Source organism: Eulemur rufifrons, chromosome 8 (assembly GCF_041146395.1).
Source record: "Eulemur rufifrons isolate Redbay chromosome 8, OSU_ERuf_1, whole genome shotgun sequence".
Lineage (NCBI taxonomy): Eukaryota > Metazoa > Chordata > Mammalia > Primates > Lemuridae > Eulemur > Eulemur rufifrons.
In genome coordinates, this window is record NC_090990.1 from 106,385,600 (window position 1) to 106,406,776 (window position 21,177).

The window sequence follows — 21,177 nt, forward strand, 5'->3', positions numbered from 1 at the left end:
CACACTTCTAGAGTAAAATATGCTTCAGCTTCAACACTTGCTGAGCTGGACAGACACTGGAAAGAATAAGAAAGGTTCTGTGTACTCACCCATGGCACACTCATCCACATCTTCTGTGCAGTCAGCCCCTTTGTAGCCTTGTGGGCACGTGCAAATGTACTGCCCATTCAGGGGGTTGGTATCACACAGTGCCCCCTTGTGGCAAGGATTGCTGATGCATGCATCATCCAGATGACACAGGAGACCTGTCACAGGGTGGGGCAGAGGAGACTAAGAGAAATGTCCCTCACTTGGGGAAGTGCTTTCTCTTTCACCAAGGAGGGAAAGAAAACCTTGTGATCACTTCCTCACAATCCAACATGGAGATTTACAGGCAACTTCCCCTTTGCCCAATCCTACCTTGTGGACATACTGCAGCCATCAGCAGAGCAACTAGTTACTCTGGATAATCCTAGAGCTCTGACCCTGAGCCCTCATCCAGACCTCCCCTCCAGGGCAGAAACATTTACAGCCCAGAAAGTAACAAGAGGGAGACATGAAAATGTAGATATGTTCCAGACTGTGTGTCAGATTTAGCAAATAAAAATAGAAGATGCCCAGTTGAATTTGAATTTCAGATAAATGAAAGGTAATTTTTTAGCTTAAGTATGTCTCAAATATTCTACACGTCCTGTATTTTATCTGGCACCCTACTTCCCCAAGATTATGTCACCTGAAGATCACGGAGTCCCCAACATCTCACTTGCCTTAGAAGAAAAAAGCCACTGAACGTCATCAGCCTCTACTACAGCAGGCTTTTTAATAGCATCAACATTCCTGCCTCAGGTGCCCCCAGGTCTCTAAAGATATTACCAGGCTTCCTGTTTTGTGTAGTTCACATGGGAACTGGATTTTCCAGTCTGCAATTAACTTAAAAACAGGTAACCAAGGCTTCTACCACAAAGCTGGAGGTGGGGCTTTTGGGAAGGCACAAGTGTATTTCAAAACTGCTGGGTAGAAGTTCTCCCAGCTAAACTATCTTCTTCCATCACATTACTCCCTACTTTGCTCTTCTACTCCTAGAACTAGTAGCTGTTAAATTGAGAGGCTAGTGCAATGTTAAACTCTGTAGTCTGTAAAAATCTTTCCTTAAAGTAATATTTTCATAGACATTGAGGGTTCAAACGCACTTCAATGTTTCTCTCCTGACAACTCCTTCTGAGAAATAAATGCATTATTTCTTCTTAAAATGAAGTCTGTGAATCCATTTATTAGTCATTTTGTCTTAATACCTGACGTGCTTTTAAGTCTAACATCATAAGGAGTTCAGCAGATGCTTCAAAGACAGTAGTTACTAACTTTCCTTTTTTGGAATGAAAAACTGAAATACATAGAGTTGAGAGCTGAAGTTTTAAGGAAGATGACTAACTTCATAGCACTATGGCCAGTAGATTACATTTCCAGAAGAACAGTCCTGAGTGATATGTTTCTACAGATGATAATTCAAAAAACTCAGCTATTGAAATGAAGGAGAAGACAGAAGTCCTGAATGCTCCCTGCCCCTTCCCTGTTTTCCAGCTCTGTCCTGCTGGCCTTACCTGCCTTCCCCTCTGGGCACATGCAAGAGAAAGAGGCCACACGGTCGATGCACGTGGATCCTGGAGTGCAGGAGGCGAAGGCACAGTCATCGATGTTCTCACTGCAGTCATCTCCACTCCAGCCATTCACACACACACAGCCATAGCCTCCATTGCGGTTGGTACAGGTGCCCCCATTCTGACAGGCATTGGGTTGCAGCAGGCACTCATCCACATCCTCTGTGCAGAACTGTCCTTTTGGGGGAAAAGTACCTTTGATTAGGGCTCTTGAGTCTCAAAAGATTAGTACTGTACCAGTCCCTGTACACCTTTATGTGGCCTGCCTGAAATTACGGCAGGTAGAGCTCACAGTAGGCCAGACACTCACATGAATTTTAAGGCCACCTTGAGCCTTCTAAATGATATTTTTTCAGGGTAAGTCATTTCAAGAAGAACTCTGTGCTCAGAAGTTGCCATCACTAGAATCTCTGACAACCTATCAAAGAGAAGGTAAGACCTGTAGGACCCTTGGCTCAGTGAAATCCCTGAGTCAATGAATATACAAGCAAAAAGAACTAGAAGAGTCTAGGAGATGAGCAAGGAAAAAATGAGAAGGAATCTACGTGTCAAAATGTTAGGGCAACTGTCTTACATCTTGACTGTATAATGCCAGTACCCTGGTTATGATATTGTAGAACAGTCCTGTAAAATGTCCTACAATACATCTACATCTACAATACATCTACAGTACAAAGGGTCCAGGGTATCTCTTTATATTAATTCTAATAACTGCGAGTGAAACTACAATTTTCTCAAAATAAAAAGTATAATTTTTTAAAATGTTAGGGCAAGCAAGGATAGTGAGAAGAGATTAAGGACAATGAAAAGCCCTAATAAAGTGTGGATGTGAAAGGTAAGGCCGAGAATAATGAGATTGGAGCAAACTGTGCTCAGCTTTAGGCACCCAAGCTTGAAGGGTGTGGATTTGTGGAATAAGACACAGGAAGTCCACCCAATGTAATAAGAGATGGAAAAAGAACTAGTTTGCTCTACCTGAAAAAGAGCTCACTGAAGGACGCGAAACATGGGACCACCTATGGCTAAGCTGCAGCAACCATGGGGACCATGGCAAAGGCTCTCAGGCCCTTAACAAAGAATAAGAGGATATCACCAACTTACAACTAAGAAATCTGTGATTAACAAAAGCAGTTTAGTGCCAGGCCACATGAGCTATAAAATAAATTAATGAATTGGTCCTATGTGAGGTCTTTTAAAACCAGCTTCAAGAGCTATCAAAGGGAACTAAAATTTAGATCATCTGAATTCTTTAAAACATGAAAAGTTGCTGACACTCAAAAAAGATCAAGGTGTCCTTCATTCTTCCTTTGTAAATGAAACTCAACAAATAATTTAAAAAGGCATTCTGATGAAGAGGCCTATTAATGAAAAAATACACAATGTTTGTACTTTGAAAATTCCAAGGCTAGCCACAGTCCCCAGAATACCTAACAACTCAACTGGCTCATATATTTGTTGAAGGCCTATACTGCTGGCAGACGCTGGTTGTGTCTGACCTAACCTAACTGACCACCTTTTCTTTACTCCTATCTAACGCGCACCTCCATTACTATAGAGCCAATATCACTCTATTCCAATTATTCAGTTGCACATCCATCTCCCATGGCTTGGCTGCAAGCAGCCTCAGTTTTGAGATTTTTTTCCCCCAGTGAAGAGCCCACTGCCTAGGATGGCAGGACAGGTATGTGGAAGTCTCTGGAACTCTATGCTCAGCATCCCCCTTCCGTGCTCCTCTCCTCACTCCATCCATATAATTCCTGAAGGAAACACCATGTTTTTACATGATTGCACCCTCCTGGCCATAAATGACTGATCTAGGATCAGCATCTGATCCAAACTACATCACTGTGTCTCTTTCCCAAATTATTGGACTAGAGATACTTTGCCACATGGCACAAAAGGATGAGGAGGCTGGTCTGCAGACAAAGTGGCAAGAGTGAATCAGAAGTGCACAGAGAGAAAAATAAAATCATGGTGGCATTCAAGTTCTTGGTTCCAGTTCTTCCTAAAGCTCAACTCCTCCTGAGTTCACTCGGTGGCACAGCCATTCTCAGAGATGTCTCTTGCAAAGGGTTGTCCTAATTTGAGATGAAGAACTGCAGCCAAAAGTTATTAACCAATACAAACTGAGTGAGTGAGGAAGGGAGTGAATGAGTGAACTATTAAGGCAGTGAGTGAGGGAGTTAGTGAGGGAAGGAGTGGGGTGGTGAGTGAAAGAGGGAGTGAATGAGTGAGTGATTAAGGTAGGGAGGGAGGGAGAACTCATTGGCAATCCTCTCTCAAAGGGCAGATAATGTCATTTACTATAAAAACTTTTGCTCCCTTACAGTGCTAGCAGAAATGCTACCTGAAAGTAATGACAGCTGCGTTATCAGGATGCAGGCAGGATTGAGAAACGAAAACACGAACAAGTAGAAGAAGAGCTGCTGTACCTTGGGAAATTGCTGAGTCTTGCCTATTAAACCTATGCTGCTCACCAACCAATTTAGATGTCATTTTTCCTTATTGAGGCTCCGTGATAACTCTGAGTACCATAAGACACTGTGTGTTTAAAAATATTTTGTGTGCATTTCTTTCTTTCTTTTCTTTCTTTTTTTTTTTTTTTTAAAGAGATGAGATCTTGCTCTGTTCCCAAAGCTGGAGTGCATTGGCATGATCACAGCTCACTACAACCTCGAACTCTTGGGCTCAAGCAATCCTCTTGCCTCAGCACCCTGAGTAGCTGAGCTACCAGCACACACCACAAAGCCCACCTAATTTTTATTTTTATTTTTTGGTAGAGATGGGAGCTCCTTGTGTTGCCCAGGCTGGTCTCGAACTCCTGGCCTCAAGTGATCCTCCTACATCAGGCTCCCAAAGTGCTGGGGTTACAGCCATGAGTCACCATGTCCAGCCCTACATTTCTTATTCATTATAATAGACACTGATATAATGTAGTAAGACAGACCAGGTAAATAAAACAATGCCTGCAATGGAAATCTGGCACTCTTAGGAAAGGAAACCAGTAGATGCTGATTGCTTACTACGAAGCAGACATTGTGCTTGGGGCTGTCACAAAACTTATCTCATTTATGGCTGAGGGAACAGGCTCAGGGAGGTAAAATAACTTGCCCATGTGAGGCAATGAGTGCAGCAGAGCTGGGATTTGAACTGGGATGCCTGATTCAAAGATTCTCAACAAAGACTTGAGGTATGAACCTGACCACATCAAACTGTCTCTGCATGCCTCGGCTTTCCCAAGGGCACGCAAGCATGGGGAATTGAAGAGGATAGAGGAGGGGAGGACTAAGATAATGACTCAAACAACAGGTTACTAGAAAATCTTGTGACTGCAAACTACTGTGAAAAATAAAAATGTACTTTTGGGTTACAGTTCATTATTTTTTCAATGAGACTGACTTTTGAAGATTAGATGCCTTCCCTGAACACCTTAGTACTATGTGTCTGTTAGATTGTGTTTGTTAGAGACAGGAAATCTAGAGACCCAGGAGCATACTGGCTTATAAGTAACTTTCCACAGGATGAGTCACCTTTCCCTAAGGTTTAGGTACATTTCTCTGGAACAACATTCTATCCCAGCCTTATTTTGGCCACATGTTTTATCCCCCTTATTACAATTCTATTAAACAGTTCTAAAATTCAGAATGAATTTAGCAAAATGGTAACCAGGTTGGCCATTATTACAATTGCTTCTTCCAAAATTTCCAGTGGGACATCTGCCGAGACACTACACTTCCTTCATATCACGACCCTCCTGGCACAGGAGAAAACCAATGCAGAGGCCCAAAAATAAGAAATCAAGACTAAGAAGAGTAAATAAGCTTCCCAAGTTCACAAAGGTGGTGAGTGAGAGCGCTGTCATTCAAACCCAGTCAGTCTGACTGTAAATCTGACACTCTTTGGCTGTTGCACAGTTGAGTATGAAGCCCTGGATTTGATCAACAGGATCTACAGACTAGGTCCCTGGTCCCTGAGAAGCCATAAATGCATAGGACGGTGAAGGGACACCGATAGCAGAGAGGAATAAAGGCAGAAGGTCACTAAATATTAGGATAGGAAAAGTTCTTGGCAATTGCCTACAGGTCTTAGGTATATGGTCCAAGGCCATTTGTCTTTTCTCCACTACTCCATGGCAAGAAAGACCAGCCTGGGCTGGAGGGAGAAGCTTTGCTGAGGGTGCTAGGGTCCTGAAGATATTGAAATGACTGGAGTGGATTCTTCGGCTGGGGTATTACAAGAAGGAAAGATTGGAGGTCATTTGAGGCTATGAATTTGAATATGAATTCTCAACTGGATACAACAAACAAACGAGGGTGCGGATGACATGACCAACACTCTGTCTGAAGATGAACTGGACAGTAGAACATAGGAGGGAGCAAAAGCAAACACCTTTCTTTTACTAGGGAGAGAGGGAGAGAGCATTAACTTATGAGCTACCTAACAAATAAAAGCCTTTGGTGAAAAGCGAGAGCTAGGTTGTTTCCATGCCCAACCAAGCTACTAAATCTTCAATTCAAACAAGTCTCAGCATGTATCATCACCTCTGTCAACACACAAACTTAGCTGGTGAACTCCCAAAATGTTGCACAAAGCTCAGTTAGGCAAGTTTTCCAGGGCAATAATTATCCTCTTAGTAATATCCACCTGTCAGATATTGCAGGCTACTGCCCTTTGGTATCAGTAGTAAGGCCTAGTTAAGTCCTTTCCATTTCCTATGGGCAAAAGAGAAAGGAAATAACCTGTTTTAAAAACTACTCTCTTGAATGTCACCATGAGTCCGGAACAATCTGAAATGAAACGTCAAACTACAAAATGCTTAGGTGATACCTTAAAACACTGAGAGATACGTACTGCCATGGACAATGTTCTAGCTGATCGCTTTTGCATTGTGAATGCACTCAAATCCATAGCTACTCTTCATACATTTTACTCTTGCCACAATGGCTTCTGTTGGATCCCCAAACATTAACTTCTTTCTCACTTTGGAGCCTCTGCATATGCTGCTCTCTACACCCAAAACACTCCTCCTCCTTCTTCACAGGACTAGTTACCTGTCTTGTGACTAAAGTGGAACTCCGAGTGTACACTTCCCCATGATTCTCTACCACTGCATCTACTCCATTCAATCCCTCCTGGCATATACCACGTGCTGTGATTTTATATTTATTTACTCTTTACAGGCTCTTCTTTCACTGCACTATTAGCTCCAGGAGGGCAGGGACAGTGTCTGCCACTGACCTGAGTATACACATCAGGCACTGTACTAGACCCTAGGTGTCAGTGGAGGAACAGACCTCAGACAAAATCTAATCTAACATGCTCAGTTGACAGACGAGGAAACAAGAACCAGGGAGGTACAGTGACTTATCCAAGTCTGCACAGCCAGTTGGCAGAAGAATTGGAAATTGGAAATCATTACATCTTGAAAAAGACGTTTGGGATCTGAGGTTAAATGCAGAACAAGTTAGTTTTCAAAATGGAGAAGGGGAATCTCAACTTACTATTGGGAGAAGTAGGGGAAGACAAAGACAGCTCATTGTACCACAAGTCAGATGACATGATACTACCAACCCACCATTACTAAAATAAGTAGTGGGTACTGGTTTTGCAGGAATGGGGTCACTTTCACGCTGAACTTTTCTTGTTGGCCCATCCTATGGTTTTAGGATGAATGAGTGAGACTATGTGCACAGCCTATGGCAGCAAATAGAACAGAGTGCAGCCAAGAGTGCACTGACATGAAAACCATGGCCCGGCCCTCATCCACTCCACACTCCAGTCAAGTGAGCCGGGACCACTGAACACACATCATTTATGAGCCGTAGCAAACGGGGACACAAATGCTCACTATGGCTCTCTCAAGGTACCACCAGCAAACCATCAATCTGACACGTGACTGGGAAGAGGAAAGAGAAGGACAAGGAAAGGAAAGGAAGGGAAAGGAAAGGAAAGACTGCTGAGCCTTAGCAGTCTGTGGAGAAGCCCTCCCCCTTCCCAGTCATCTCTCAACGGTGCCGTCTGTGGGAAAAGTTTCATCACATCAGTGGTCCTGCTAAGGGTCAACTCTCATTGCAACAACGGTCCCCACACGAGGAACATATAGAAAATGAGCTTGGCCGGCCCCTCCCTGGCCCTGCTACCTTCCGCTTCATGGTTAAGTCAAGAGAATTCAGTCTCTGATACATCCTTCCAACCAGCAGTCACCCGGGCTCCTGAGTTCTGGAGTTTCATCCCTTGCCATACACAACGGAGCATTCCTGTCACCTCTATGCTATAAAACCTCTGCTCTGTACACGTTTCCATGCTGCTGCTGGAGGTAACGGACAGACGACACGCCTGACTGTTCTACGACCTGCTGGGACTAAAGCCGGGTGAAATACTCTGTGTAAGCACTGGCGTCCACGGGGCTGCCCAATCTGAGTGTCACAGCTGAAATGTCACTTTCTCAAACAGACATCACCTTGCCTACACCAACCTCAATTATTTCTGCCTATTAATATGCTCTACTGATACTCTTTACTTTCCCTGCAAGGCATTCATTATAGTTCCAAATTCCTCAGGTACTTACGTGATCTCTGCCTGTGTTTCTCACCAGACTGTCAGTTCCATGAAGAAACGGGCGGGAGCCTGTTCCCCTCATCACTGAGACCCCGGCACTTAGGACAGTGCCCAGCTGATGCTGCTAGTTGAGAAGTGCTCAGTAAGTACTTGCTGAACGAATGTTTATCTGCTTCTGTTTCCTCTTCCTTGAATCAACCTCATCCCCAAATAATAACCAGCTTTCACCTCGCCCCTCTCACAGCAACTAACGGTGTCTCTGTCCTGTTCATACCCAAAGTTTCCATCACCCCCTTATCTATATCCACCCGTCCACACTCAAACTTCGTGTCCCAGTCCCCTTCCTTTGTCACTACGCTCCCTCTCATCTATGCCACACTCAGGTTCACCTTGCCTTTGCCCACTAACCCTTCACCTATGCCCCAAGGGCGACTCTCCGTCACGGTGGACACCGTCCTTCTTTAACTGAAACCTAAGCTTCCCCTACAGACACCACCCCGGTCAGCCGTCTCCCGCAGAGCTCTCCGGTCCTCCTCTTCCAAACCCTGCCACCGACAGGACACTCAGGGCGAAAGGACAGACTTTCTCTTTACTCCCCAATGCCACTACTGACCTCAAACAGTAAAAATAGATGTAGTAAGCTATTTCTAGGCGCAGGATATGATGACAAGTGCTTAACGTTGATTGTCAAATATAATCTTCAATATACCATTAGTCTGGTTTTACATTTAGCACAAACCTGGGCCACACTGAAAAAACATACTAAAGTATCTCAGGGAGGTAAAAAGAGCTATGAATGGGGAGAGATGAGGTCAAGCCAGGAACTGGAAAACTGAGCACTACCATTCATCCATTCATTTGTTTATTCAACAAATATATACATATAAACACACACCCACACATGCACACCACGGGCCAGACCCTGACCTGTGCACACTGGGTTTATAATGGTGAACCAAACAGTCATGGCTTCTACCCTGCAGACCTTCACATAGAAGTTTCATAACCACACAAACGATGATAACATAGGATAATAATTGCTTTAACACACACTTGTTGCCTTCAGAGCACAAAGTAGGGACAGTAAAGAAAAACTAGAGAATGAAGCTTTTACGGGAAAGCCTGTAGAGCACGTAGGAGGAGTCTGCCAGGTTGTGTACGAGTGTGCAAGTGTGTGTGAGCGTGTGTAGAGAAGGGGGTGGGGTAAGAGTATTTCAGGCAGAAGGAAGTGATGTGTATGGGCTTGAATAGAAGAGAGAACATGGCTCATTTGAGGCAATGAAAAAAATCAGTGTGGCTGAATTATAAGGCATGCATGGGAGAGTGGAGAGAGACGTGGCTGGAGAGGGAGTGACACGCAAAGCCATGGAACTTGATCCAAAGACAAGGAGGACCCACTGAAGCGTTGTCAGCAAAGAAACAACTCCATCCAATTTGTGTTTCAGAAAGCACACTCTGCTGCAGTGAGCAGAATGGACTGAACTCCATCTCACCCTTCCAGGTCAACAGCAATTTCAAGCACTGGGGAGTCCAGCCCCTGTGGCCGCTATAGCAGCAAGAAGTCTGCAGTGTATCGCGGCACATTCCAGATGCAGCTGCACCAAAAAGCACCCAGGCTCAGCCACTGCATGGAGAGCCATGGAAGCTGGGCCAGGGCTGGGCATTCAGAAAGCTCACCCCTGCCACAGAGGTTTGTCCACACAGAGGGGACAGTGCTGCCAAGCTCAGTTCCCTGGGAGGGGCCCTCACTCTCTCCCCACTTCCTTAGGCTGCTGGGCTTTTAAGCCAGTTTCCATAAAGAGCCCCTCACCTCACTGGGAGGGAAAACTAGCTGTAGCCAGGCTGAGAGTGAGGGGTTCCATATAGCACCTACCTCCCCTATTTATGAGCAAGCAGTTACTCTGCACAGAATGAGCAAAATGGAAAAACCCAACACAGCACCTATTAAAGGATTCTACAACATAAAAATGGAGCACATAACACTTGAGATGTAATGAAAAACATACTGGGAAAATTATTCACTTCTGAAGCTAATACATTTTAGAAAAAATTGGTTCTGTGCTCTTAAGACATCTGCACATACGTAGGATTTATAAAGAAATGGAAAATAACATAGGACATTAGACGCTGATGAAAAGAGGGAAGGCTGAGAGACAGAGGATCTAAATGAGAAGGGTAATTATTAAAGCAAATAAGAATGCAATACAAAGAAAAAACAGGATTGGAAGCCATAAAGTACGGAACTGACACTGCACAAAAAGAACATAAGAAATGAAATCTTAAGAAGCTCTTGTAAATACAAAGGGAAAAACAAGCAAGTTGAAATATTAAGAGAAGATCTGAGCTGTGGGGAAGAAAGATCGAAGACTCAATGCAAAGGTAACGGTTGTTCCTGAAGGCACTAAGGCATACAGCAAGGGCACTCTTTTCTGAGTTGAGAACAGATCTAAGTCTGCAAATCCAAAGGGCTCAGCAAGCACTTAGATGGAAATAATAAAAAAAGAGAGTATACCTAGATAAATAGTGGTTGAAGACTTGTTTTGAGAGAGAGAGAGAGAGAGAGAGAGAGAGAAGAGGGCAGGGTAGCTACCAAGGAAGAGGAAACCCCACTCTGACATGACATTTCTCTATAATACTCTCCACAAGAAGCAAAGGAATTGTCTAGGAATTTCATGAGATTAATTTTTGACCCAAGAATGCAATACCTAGGGAGGCAAGTGAATCTTTTTCTTCTTTCTGTCTCTTATAGCACCTAGCACATATATATACGATGTAATAGCTCTTCAAGAAATATCTGTTATTAAAGCTACCTACTTACAACCATTCTGTGGGAACGTGAGAAACCATGAAGTGATGCTGGATCTTGCCAGGAATGGAGCCAAAGCTAGTCACTGAGTAGATGCCATTTGTGTATGAAGCAACTAGATCAAAAGAGATATTCTAAATATCCAAGAGCTCTGAATATATGCCAACACGTACCTTTCCCGCAAAAAAAAAAAATACTTAAAGGTATGGCTATTTGACTGAAAAAAATAATCAAAATAAAGAACTCAGAAATGAAAAATTGTGACATAAATAGTATGATAGTTAATGCAAATCAAGTTTCATATAAAACTAAGTCTAAAAGATTAAAAATTAGGTTATAAAACATTGTGAATATCAAGAATTTTTTTTAAAAGATGCATGACATTTTAAAATTCAATCATCATAATACTACGAAATGAATTTTTCAATCCCAGATTATATAAACAAAATCTGCAGAGTGAAGGGAAAACAGAGAAGAGGAAATAAACGTATTCTAACTCCTCATTTTACATAGGAGGGAATCAGTAAATACAGTTTCATTTTTGACACAACTAACTAGGGAAGTTGATTGATTCAAGTCCAAACTTGCCTAAACATGTTTTCCTATAAAAATGAAAATACTAAATACTGTAATTTCAATCATCTCATTTCTGTCTGTTGTGCTTATGGACCAATTTCCACTTCCTTGAATGACTTATGCACACGGCTTATATTCTCCTCCCTCTTTCCCCTCCTGTCTGCCAGGAAGTCAGCATAGGACTGAGGGTAAATAAGGTCATCTGAGCCAAGAGTTCCTACTTTTGCCAAGTTGACAGACCTCCATATCCACTCCAGATCACAGCGCACGCACGCACCTTCTGGACCTCGCTACAAGACACTTATTGTTCTAGTTCAAGATCTTACACTTGGCACTTCCACTCTCTGACTATAACTTCCTGTCTTCTTCCTTTCCCATTCCCAGCAACAAGTCCACCTAATTTACCCCCCACTAACAAGTACAAGAGTAACCCCCTCCCAACAAGCCAGTTCTTAGCCAACCCTCTTCTAGCTGCCTGATCTCCTAGTCTAGGCAAGGCTCTATGGTGGATCACAGGAACAAAGTTTCTGTCCCCTGTAGCTCTGCCCTGTACCTCTCTCTCTCTTTCTCTTTAGGAAACCCTTTCTGTGCAAAGTCTTGAATAAACCCAAACTCATTGCTAACTTTCCTCCTTCCTCAACACCCACTTTTCTCTGGAACTGCATTTCAGAAGATTCCTAATAACCTCAAAAATTCTGATTAAACCTTTGCAGTTATCATATTTATTTGAGTCTGCTGCTTGTCACTCATTCAATAAGCATAGTTTGTTAAAAATCTGTCCTGGGATTGTAAAAATAAGAGAAGTTTCCAATCTATCAGAGGCTGACAGTCCATTAGGTGAGCTTAGCACCTAAGCCAGTAAGAGACGTAAAATAGTACAGGAGCTGCCCAGAGGCACGAGACTTGAGTCAAGGGCAATCTTACAGTGCTGATATCTTTGACTCGGTGACACTATCATGGCCCAGCTCTCTTCCCACCTTTCATGCCTCCCCTTTGCTCGCCTTCCTTCTTTGGATCCCCTTCTCCATCGATTTCTGAAGTGTATACATTTCTTACACTTCATGTCTAAATCCTCCCTTCTTTTCATTCCACATACTTTCCGGTACAGACTTGATACATTCCCATGATCCCCCAAAAATGACTTAGAATCTGAGTCTCTAGCCACTACCTTTATTCTGAGCTTGTGGGTTTTCCTGATATATGTTTTTCACTTGGAACAGTCACCTTAAATTTACCATCATCTCTACCCTATTTCTCTATCTCTGTCAATAGCCCCTACATTCTCCCATTACTCAGATTAAAGCAGAAGTTAACTCTTCTCAATCTCCTTCCTTACCCCACCAAGTACTTACATCATTCCCAATTCCTACCCACGTTTCTTTCAAATTCACAACCATTCATACTTCTACCACCTATTGTGGTTATATGTAGACTTTCTTATTTCTTCCTAGTAAATTTTACCACTCTTTAAACATAGAAATTAGTATTTTTTTCTTTGTGTCTCTTATATATAGTATCTAGCACAGTATATTAAATGGAGTAGTTAATTGTCCAGTAAATATCTGTTATTGAACCGACTCACAACCATTCCATGGGAACTTGAAAAACATGAAGTTCAGTCAAAGCTAGACACTGAGTCATGGACCACAGGGCAGGAAAGATCCTTTGGTGTCACCTCTAGCATTCTGCAGGGCTATACTATCCACTCGCCTCTGTTTCCACCATGTTGGCCACTAATCATCGCTGGGACTTCTGGGATGAAGGTGCTTCAGGTTAGTACTCCAGCAGTCTGTGCAACTGATGGGAGACTGGAATTGGGGTCAGGAGGCAGAATTCCAGAGAACAGGCTTATTGTAGAGTCCTCACAATCAAGGTGACAGCAAAGAAATTGAAATTTGAGATGTATTTCCCCATGTAGAATATAAATGAGAATACCTTTGCAGTCCCAGACATAATTAAACCATTTCCATTCTCAAACAAAAAGTTCCATCCCAAAATTCTTAAAAAAAAAAAATAAAAAAGGCAGAAATGTGGTTGTGAGAAAAGCCTCATGCTAGAGAAAAACTTATCATCAACTAAAGGCTGGACTGAGACAGGAACATCTAGTTCAAAATTAAAATACCATCATGAAAAGACTCCCTTCCCAGACACAAGGAGCTCATGCACCACCTCTGGCATATGTACTTGCTAATTCATGCCAAACATTTTTACTGAAATTGGAGCAACTGACAGCAATGGAAACCTTAACCAACTCTTTAGGCTCATCATGCTATAAAGGAGAGCTGAGAGAAAATTTGGTCAGTTTTATGTGACTCATATCCACCTAGCTTACATTGTTCATTTCTGCTTAATGTCCCAAAGCACTAATCCAAGACCAAGCTGAAATTCCATTTCTAGATTAATAATAAGCACAGGAAAATAAATCACATCTGCCCCAGGAGTGAACCCAAAACCAAAAGCAGCCACAGAGAGGAATTTGTGAGTTGAGGTTAGAGTCAACTTTAATTCTGAAGGAAATGAACCTTTTAAAAGAAAATTCAAATAACAATCTACGTAGACAAAACATTAATCTACACTGCTCTAATAAATTTTTGAGCCTTTTAAAACCTTTTTTTCCCTTAAATGGATATCTGCCAGTGCAGAACTTCTCTGATAAGATGGCTTGGGGCCAACTACAGTATAATAGAGACATTTGTACTCTGTCTTCATCAAACCCTTAGGTATACTTCCATGTTCTGAAGGAACATCTAGTTATTCAGATTTATCTCTATACCAAGAGTCCTATGAAGAAGTAAACCATCTGCCCATTCTCATTCTCTAACAACAATTTCTTTTTTCCACCTGAGCTTAAACTAGTGCAAAGAGTAATAGTTTTTGGAGGCACAAAGAAACTCCATTTAGACAGCCACGACAGGTAAAAAGGCCTGAATTAGACTACAACACAGTTCTGCCCATAGGTGATGGAGAACCACACCAGTACAAGGCCAACAGGCTTTCTTCCACTGATGCCAACGTAACGCCTCACCTATGGATGGCTACAAGTCTATCCCTCTACCTCCAAAGATCAGTATGGATGCTCCCACTTAGCAGCAGCATGTACCCACACACCATCTTTGAATCCAGAGTAATGCTGTCCAACAGAAATATAATAAGAGTCACAGATATAATTTTAAATTTTTCAGTGGTCACTAAAAAAAAAAAAGGAACAGGTGAAATTAAATTTAATATTATATTTTATGTAACTCAATGTATCCAAAACATGATCATTTTAGCATCTAATCAATATTGAAACATCATTGAAAAGATATTTTACTTTTTTTATACTACGTCTTCAAAATCAGGCATTATACAGTTACAACACATCTCAACTTAGACCAGCCACATAGCAGATGTTTAATATTTAGTAGTCATGTGACTCATGACCACCATACTGAACAGCATGAATCTAGAATGTTTAGCATGATAGTTGTTTTCTGAATAAATGAAAAGATCAAAAAGATTTTTATTACATCACTGATTCTCCCAATACCCCAATGAAGTAAGTAAGAGGTAACAGTTTCCTAAAAAGCAAATAAACCCTTCTAAGAAAAGGAATCTGATATTTACCCCAAATCAAACCATGAATAAAGCTGGAAAAATTTCTGCTCATCTTGAAGTCCAGAACTTGGTACATAAGACCTAGCCTTTTATGTATGTGCACTTACAAAACAAAACTGTAATTATCAGGCTCTTCTCATTAAAAATATGGCAAATTCCCAAATCTCCATTTATTTAAAATTAATGCCCAGCTTTTTTTCAGACATATAATCCCACATATTCTTTTTCAGATAACTAGCAAACTTATTTCCTATTCTACTAGCCTATTCTACCCTTTTTCTATTTTTTCAAAAGCCAGACCAAACAGTTCATGCTTCAACTCTACAGCTGGAAATTGTAAAAGGAATTCAGAACAAAGTTGTAATAAAGCTCTTAGGTATAGTGACAAAAGCACCAGACTGAATATAAAACATTCACCATAATGTTAACTTCTGACCTCAAAGTAACCAGCCAGGTTCTTAAAAAGGAAAAACACAAAGAGTAAATCACTAAATCTTAGAATAATAAAATTATAAATTGACTTCTCAATCCATTAGAAAGACCCAAAGTCCTTAAAAAAATAGACAAGGCAACTAATAGAATCAACTCTATAGAGAAAAAAAGCACATATTTGGAGTTCAACAAGCCTAGATTCTAACCCTAACCCAACCACTATGTGCCTTGGGCACGTTATTTAACCCTTTTGAATATGCGTCATCATCGGTAAAAAAGATATTTACTAAATTCTACCCCTATTACAGTTCTTGCAAAGACTGCATAAAATAAAACATGGTAATTAGCTTGTACGGGGGTGCTAATGTTAGTTAGCTTCTAGACCCCAGCCACATTCATTTCCTCAATTTGTATAAAGCACAAAATACTAATCTGAATTTATAGATCCAATATCAATAGAAATAGAAGCTCTATGACACAGAATTTTCTTCTGTTCTTCTCTTCATAATGGGCTAGGGGCTGGGATGGTAACCAGCCCAGCTACATGCTACTGAGAACAAAGGTTTGTAAGAAGTGCTAGTTAACTGCTGTCATCAACAGTTCCACCGCCCCATAACTTGGTATCTCCTTCACATCAAGCATATGCTAATGTCAGTATAAATGTGGTTGAGTGTTATCACAGAGGAATGCATGGTGTTACTAAGGGAGTCCAGAGGACAACACTTAGCTCAGCCTGGAGAGAGGTCAGGGGAGGCACCCTGAAGAAAGTAACCACTTGATTTCCATCAGGCAGGCAAAAAATGGTTTAAAAAGGGGGAGAAGTGGAGAAGGGAAATCCAGAGAAAAGGAAGAGCATGAACGCAGACATAGGATGTAAAACAACACACAGTAATTATAGGAGAACTGGAAGCAGCTCTTATTGCTAGAGTGTGAAGTGCTGTCAGATGCATGAGAAGACTAGGGAAGAAGATAGGGTTGAGGCCATATGGGGCTTTACCTAACAGAGAAAAGACCTGGACTTTATCCTGTTGATGGCAGGCAGGGCGAAAAATAAGGCTTGTCATTGGAAATCAAAGAAATTGCATTAACAGCCTGAACAACATAGCGAGACCCTGACTCTACAAAAAAATAGAAAAATTAGCTGGGCATGGTGGCGCCTGCCTGTATTCCTGGCTACTGAGAAGGCTGAGGTAGGAGGATCACTTCAGCCCAGGAAATTTGAGGTTGCAGTGACCTATGATGATGCTACTACACTCCAGCCCCAGGCAACAGAAACTCAGTCTCCAAAAAACAAAAAAGAACTGGCATGAAAAACTGAAAAAGAGGAAGGAAATCTGTGATAGAAAACCAAAAACTGAGGATCACTCTAAAAGATAGACAGCAGATCAAAAGAAATAAAAATTACCACATTAAACTTATCCATATCCTCTGCCACCCTTTCTGGAAATACAAAAACACAGAAGGAAACATCTTTTAAAGACTTTGATAGAAAAGAGGCATTTATTCAACCTCCTGGGGTAGGAAATTTGGGTAAAGTATCATTTCACTGGGAAAGTTTCCCCCAAGACCAGACCTTCCTAATTAATATCAAAGCAGGAAACCAAGTGTGGTATCAAAGAAAAACCAGCAACAAAATTACAATGCTGTTTGATCTTCATTGGCATCAGAAGCCTCAGTACCATATAGCGTCACTCTCCCACACGGCAAGCAAGAGATTAGAACAGGGTCAAGTTCCTAACAAGTATCTCATCTTGCCCAATACTGTGAGGACCATTAAAAAGAAAAAAAAAATGTAAATCTTTCCAGTTATCATTTCTCATGTAATTAACTTTATAGTAATTTTCTAATTTTAAAAAACAGCCTCTGAAAAATCTACCATAGAAATGGCAAATCTAGAGAAAGGAAGAATGTGACAGAAAGAGCAGAGGCTTAGGAGTAAAGTCCTAGGATCAAGACACCATGAAGAAATTCTAGGGGAAGTCCAATTTCTAGGGAAACCCAGTGGGAAAGTATAAAAAAGGGCAGTTTGAGGATTAACAGCAGAAATGTGTGCCCTTCCAGGAAATCATGTTAATTGAAGTTTTAAATCCTTTTTGTCTTTTTCTATTCAGTCTATAGCTCTCAAGAGTACTCTAAGTAATTAGATGCTACAGATAAGGAAAAGCAATTCAGAGACGCTAAAGAATATCAGGTAGTAATGGCTGCAATCCAACATTAAGACTTCCTTGCAGGAGACAGTCCATCACTAGACTGTAGTTTCTTCTTATAATATTAACTTACTTCTTGGGTTTCCACATTAAATCAATCAATTTCTCTGGAAAAGGCTCAGTTCTTAGTCCCTTAATCAGTTCTTAACTGTCTCTACTTTCAGTAGATAGATGAACAGATATAAAGAGAAATTAGAAACAAATGTCTACATAAAATCACTCAACTTTCAAAAATAAGTGAAAAACCTTCCTAAGACACTGTCAGAAACTCATAAGAAGCTGTAAATTAAGCAGTACTACTCTTCTAATGTCAGAGGCAGAAAAATCTAATTTTGTCCTGTGTGCAAAAAGGGATAAAAGAAACAAAAAACAGAAATGTAGGATGGATATCATAAAAATACCATCATCAAGAGTACCTGCCTGACCCTTTGCCTAGTTATGTGACACAACAATATGGTGGGATAGATTTCTGTCCATGAACAAACAATAAGCTCTGAACTCTTGTGGTCTGCAATTTATTTTGGCATTTCAGTATATTTTTTCCTCTCAAATATTTATTAAGCATCTACTATGTTACAGGCAATATGCTGCTTTTTCCAGATAAGCAGCTTAGGGTCTATTAGTATGGGGTCTATTAGTAGGGTCTATTGTAATGCTCTTCTCTCACATCTGCCACAAGAACTAGCAAGGTGCTGAGTTCAGAGCAGCTGCCCAATAATACCTATGAAAATATGTCTTTGAGTGAGCACAGGAGAACATATGGGATTAGCATTACATCCATTGATCTAGCATGGAGACTTCACTCAGTTCACACACTAGATCCAGACCAGCCCTAAGATAATTTGTAAAAGGTGCTGACTTCATTAACAGTCTGCCTCTGGTTACCAATCCACACCCCACTCTGGTGGATGCACGAAACTGCACGTACCTGTCCACTGAGGGGGGCAGCGGCAGTTGTAAGTATTGACCCCATCCACACAAACCCCTCCATTCTGACACTTGTGGTTAGGGCAGTCATCAATATTCCGCTCACAGGTGCTCCCTTCAAAACCTGGTAAGAGAAAAACAAAAGATGAATTCTCGTACAGAAGAAGTGATCTGCCCTTCTCCCACAGGACATAGTCGTCAGAACAGACCTGCTTCATGATTTCAGTACAACAGCCAGCAGCTGCTCAGCCCAGGACTCAGCTCATGAAAAATCCCCCAATCCTCTGTCTTCTCTGGCCTCAAGCATAGGTAGACAGTCAAAGTGACTCATGCCAATGACACACCTTCATAGTTACCTCACAAGTACTTCAAAGTGTTTTCATGAAATAAAATCCCAGGAAAGATAAATGTCTAATTGGGACAGACATTCACTGGTTCTAAAAAACAGGGGTATTAGATTTTCCCCAGCTCCATATCTAGTCTAATGGGAAGAACAGAAAAAAGACTACCTAATTAAAGTTCCTTTTATTTTTTTCTTAGGATGATTGCTCAAGGAGGCCTCCAAACTAGGTGGGCAATGGTGTTGGGGGGGGGACACAGGAAAAACATTGAACTTAAAATATGAAGATATAAGTCAAGTCCCAATCTCCCCACCTATAAGCTATTTAATACATGGTAAGTTAAAACTCTGAATCAGCTTCCTCATCTGTAAAACAAGGCTAATTCCACTTGCCCAGCCTGCCTTTCTAGATTGTTGTAAATGCCACATCATGAGTAAAGTGCTATACAAATGTTAAACGCTAGCTGAAAATGGGGTAGCATTATTACTAATTAAACTTACCAGCACTTCAAATTCTTCATGCTCTTCTCTAAATTTATAGCATTGCTTCCCTCCTCTTGATTTTTTTCTTTTATGAAAAATGAACCCAGCACCTCAAACTTCACTCTAAGTGCTCACAGTGTGGTCCTCTGTAATTTACATATTGGGCTACTTCCTTTCTCTTTCTTGGCTACCAAACCCCTGAGCAAATAAATTAGAAGACTATCAGCTTTAAGATAAGACAACGTTCAGTGAACATTCTCCTACTTGAAATATAGTACAATTAAGTATTTGGCCTCCTCAAAATATCCGTTAAGATTCCTCTTGCTCAGTCAAAACATTTATTGGGTCTTACACTAGGCACTGGTGATATAACACTGATTACAAGAGACAGAGTCCCTGCATCCATGGCATTTACCATCTAGTCAGTGAGACAGACATCAGTCACACCTTGCTTTATTCACTCCTTACCACAGTTACCCTGGGATTCTGTGTCTGCTCTGCTACATTGGAACATGCTGGTTTCTCCAAATACAGTGGCAGTCAAGTAAATGAGCATAAACCAAGTAGCCAAAAAAATTACCAGGAAATCAATTTACAGAAGACAGAAATAATTAAAAGCTTAACTGAAGGAAATTATATTTTTCCAGGTATTTGGTACTCTGTTCATTCAAGTGCATAAATAACTACATGAGCCTGAGAAAGGCTATGGACTTTTAAAAATTTATCATATTTCATATTTCTGTTTAATTATATGAAAAGTCATACAAATGGACTAATGAGTCAGAAAATGATGAACTGTTCAAGCCCATCCCTAATTATGATTAAGAAAGTGAAGCTGAATCTACAGATCTATCATGTAGCAGTCCCTGAATGAGGACTGAGGTCTGTGTTCCTACTCTAGCGCTCTTAATGAAGTCATTCTTTAGAAAAGTTAAAGATATGGTTTTAGATGGTTGGAGGAAATGGGCTCCTGGCCCACAAGTGCTAGAACTTGTGTGGTCTGGTGATGTACTCAAACTGGTGATGATCATCCTCTCCTTAACTTGATCTCTCTGGTGACTAAGACTAAATAGGGTTGACTGGGGCATCAGGGAGGTAGTAAAGCCCTTGTAACTAAGCTATAAGGAATAGAAACTGGCCCTGACTTGATATTAGCCAGTGTTACAACTAACTGAATTTATCAACAAATTTGTTCACAAATTAAGAAAGCAGAAGCATAATCAAAACAGATAAGAAATAAAGTATTTTTTTTTTATGACTAATTGACTGTTTTTTAGGTAGTTCTTCCCTGTCTTACCTAGGTAGATAGGTAAGAAGGCAGCTAAGTAAAAGAGTTAATTCTGGTTAAAAGCATGGCCTCTGAGGCCAAACTACCAAGGCTCAACGTTTTACCATGCAATAGCTGAGTGAAAGTGGACAAGATACTTAAAATTTCTTGGAGGATAAACAGTATCTACCTCAAAGGGTTATTGTAAAGATTAAATGAGTTAGATATAAATAGCACTTAATTCAATAAATGGTCCTGGGATAACTAAATGTCCATCTGCAAAAGAATGAAGTTGTATGGACCCCCTTCTCATGCACAAAAATTAACTCAAAATGGATCAGAGAACTAAA

The 21,177-nt window shown here is 41.0% G+C and overlaps 1 protein-coding gene across 1 annotated transcript in view; it reads right to left on the minus strand.

The window, feature by feature from the left end:
- NOTCH2 (notch receptor 2) overlaps positions 1–21,177 on the minus strand; it is a 152,783-nt gene that overhangs the window by 54,582 nt on the left and 77,024 nt on the right. The window contains exons 5-7 of the mRNA XM_069480746.1: positions 18,739–18,861; positions 1,578–1,811; positions 90–245 (exon numbers count right to left, since the gene is read on the minus strand). Of these exons, the coding sequence (XP_069336847.1) occupies positions 90–245; positions 1,578–1,811; positions 18,739–18,861 (513 nt within the window). The remainder of the gene's footprint in view (positions 1–89; positions 246–1,577; positions 1,812–18,738; positions 18,862–21,177) is intronic.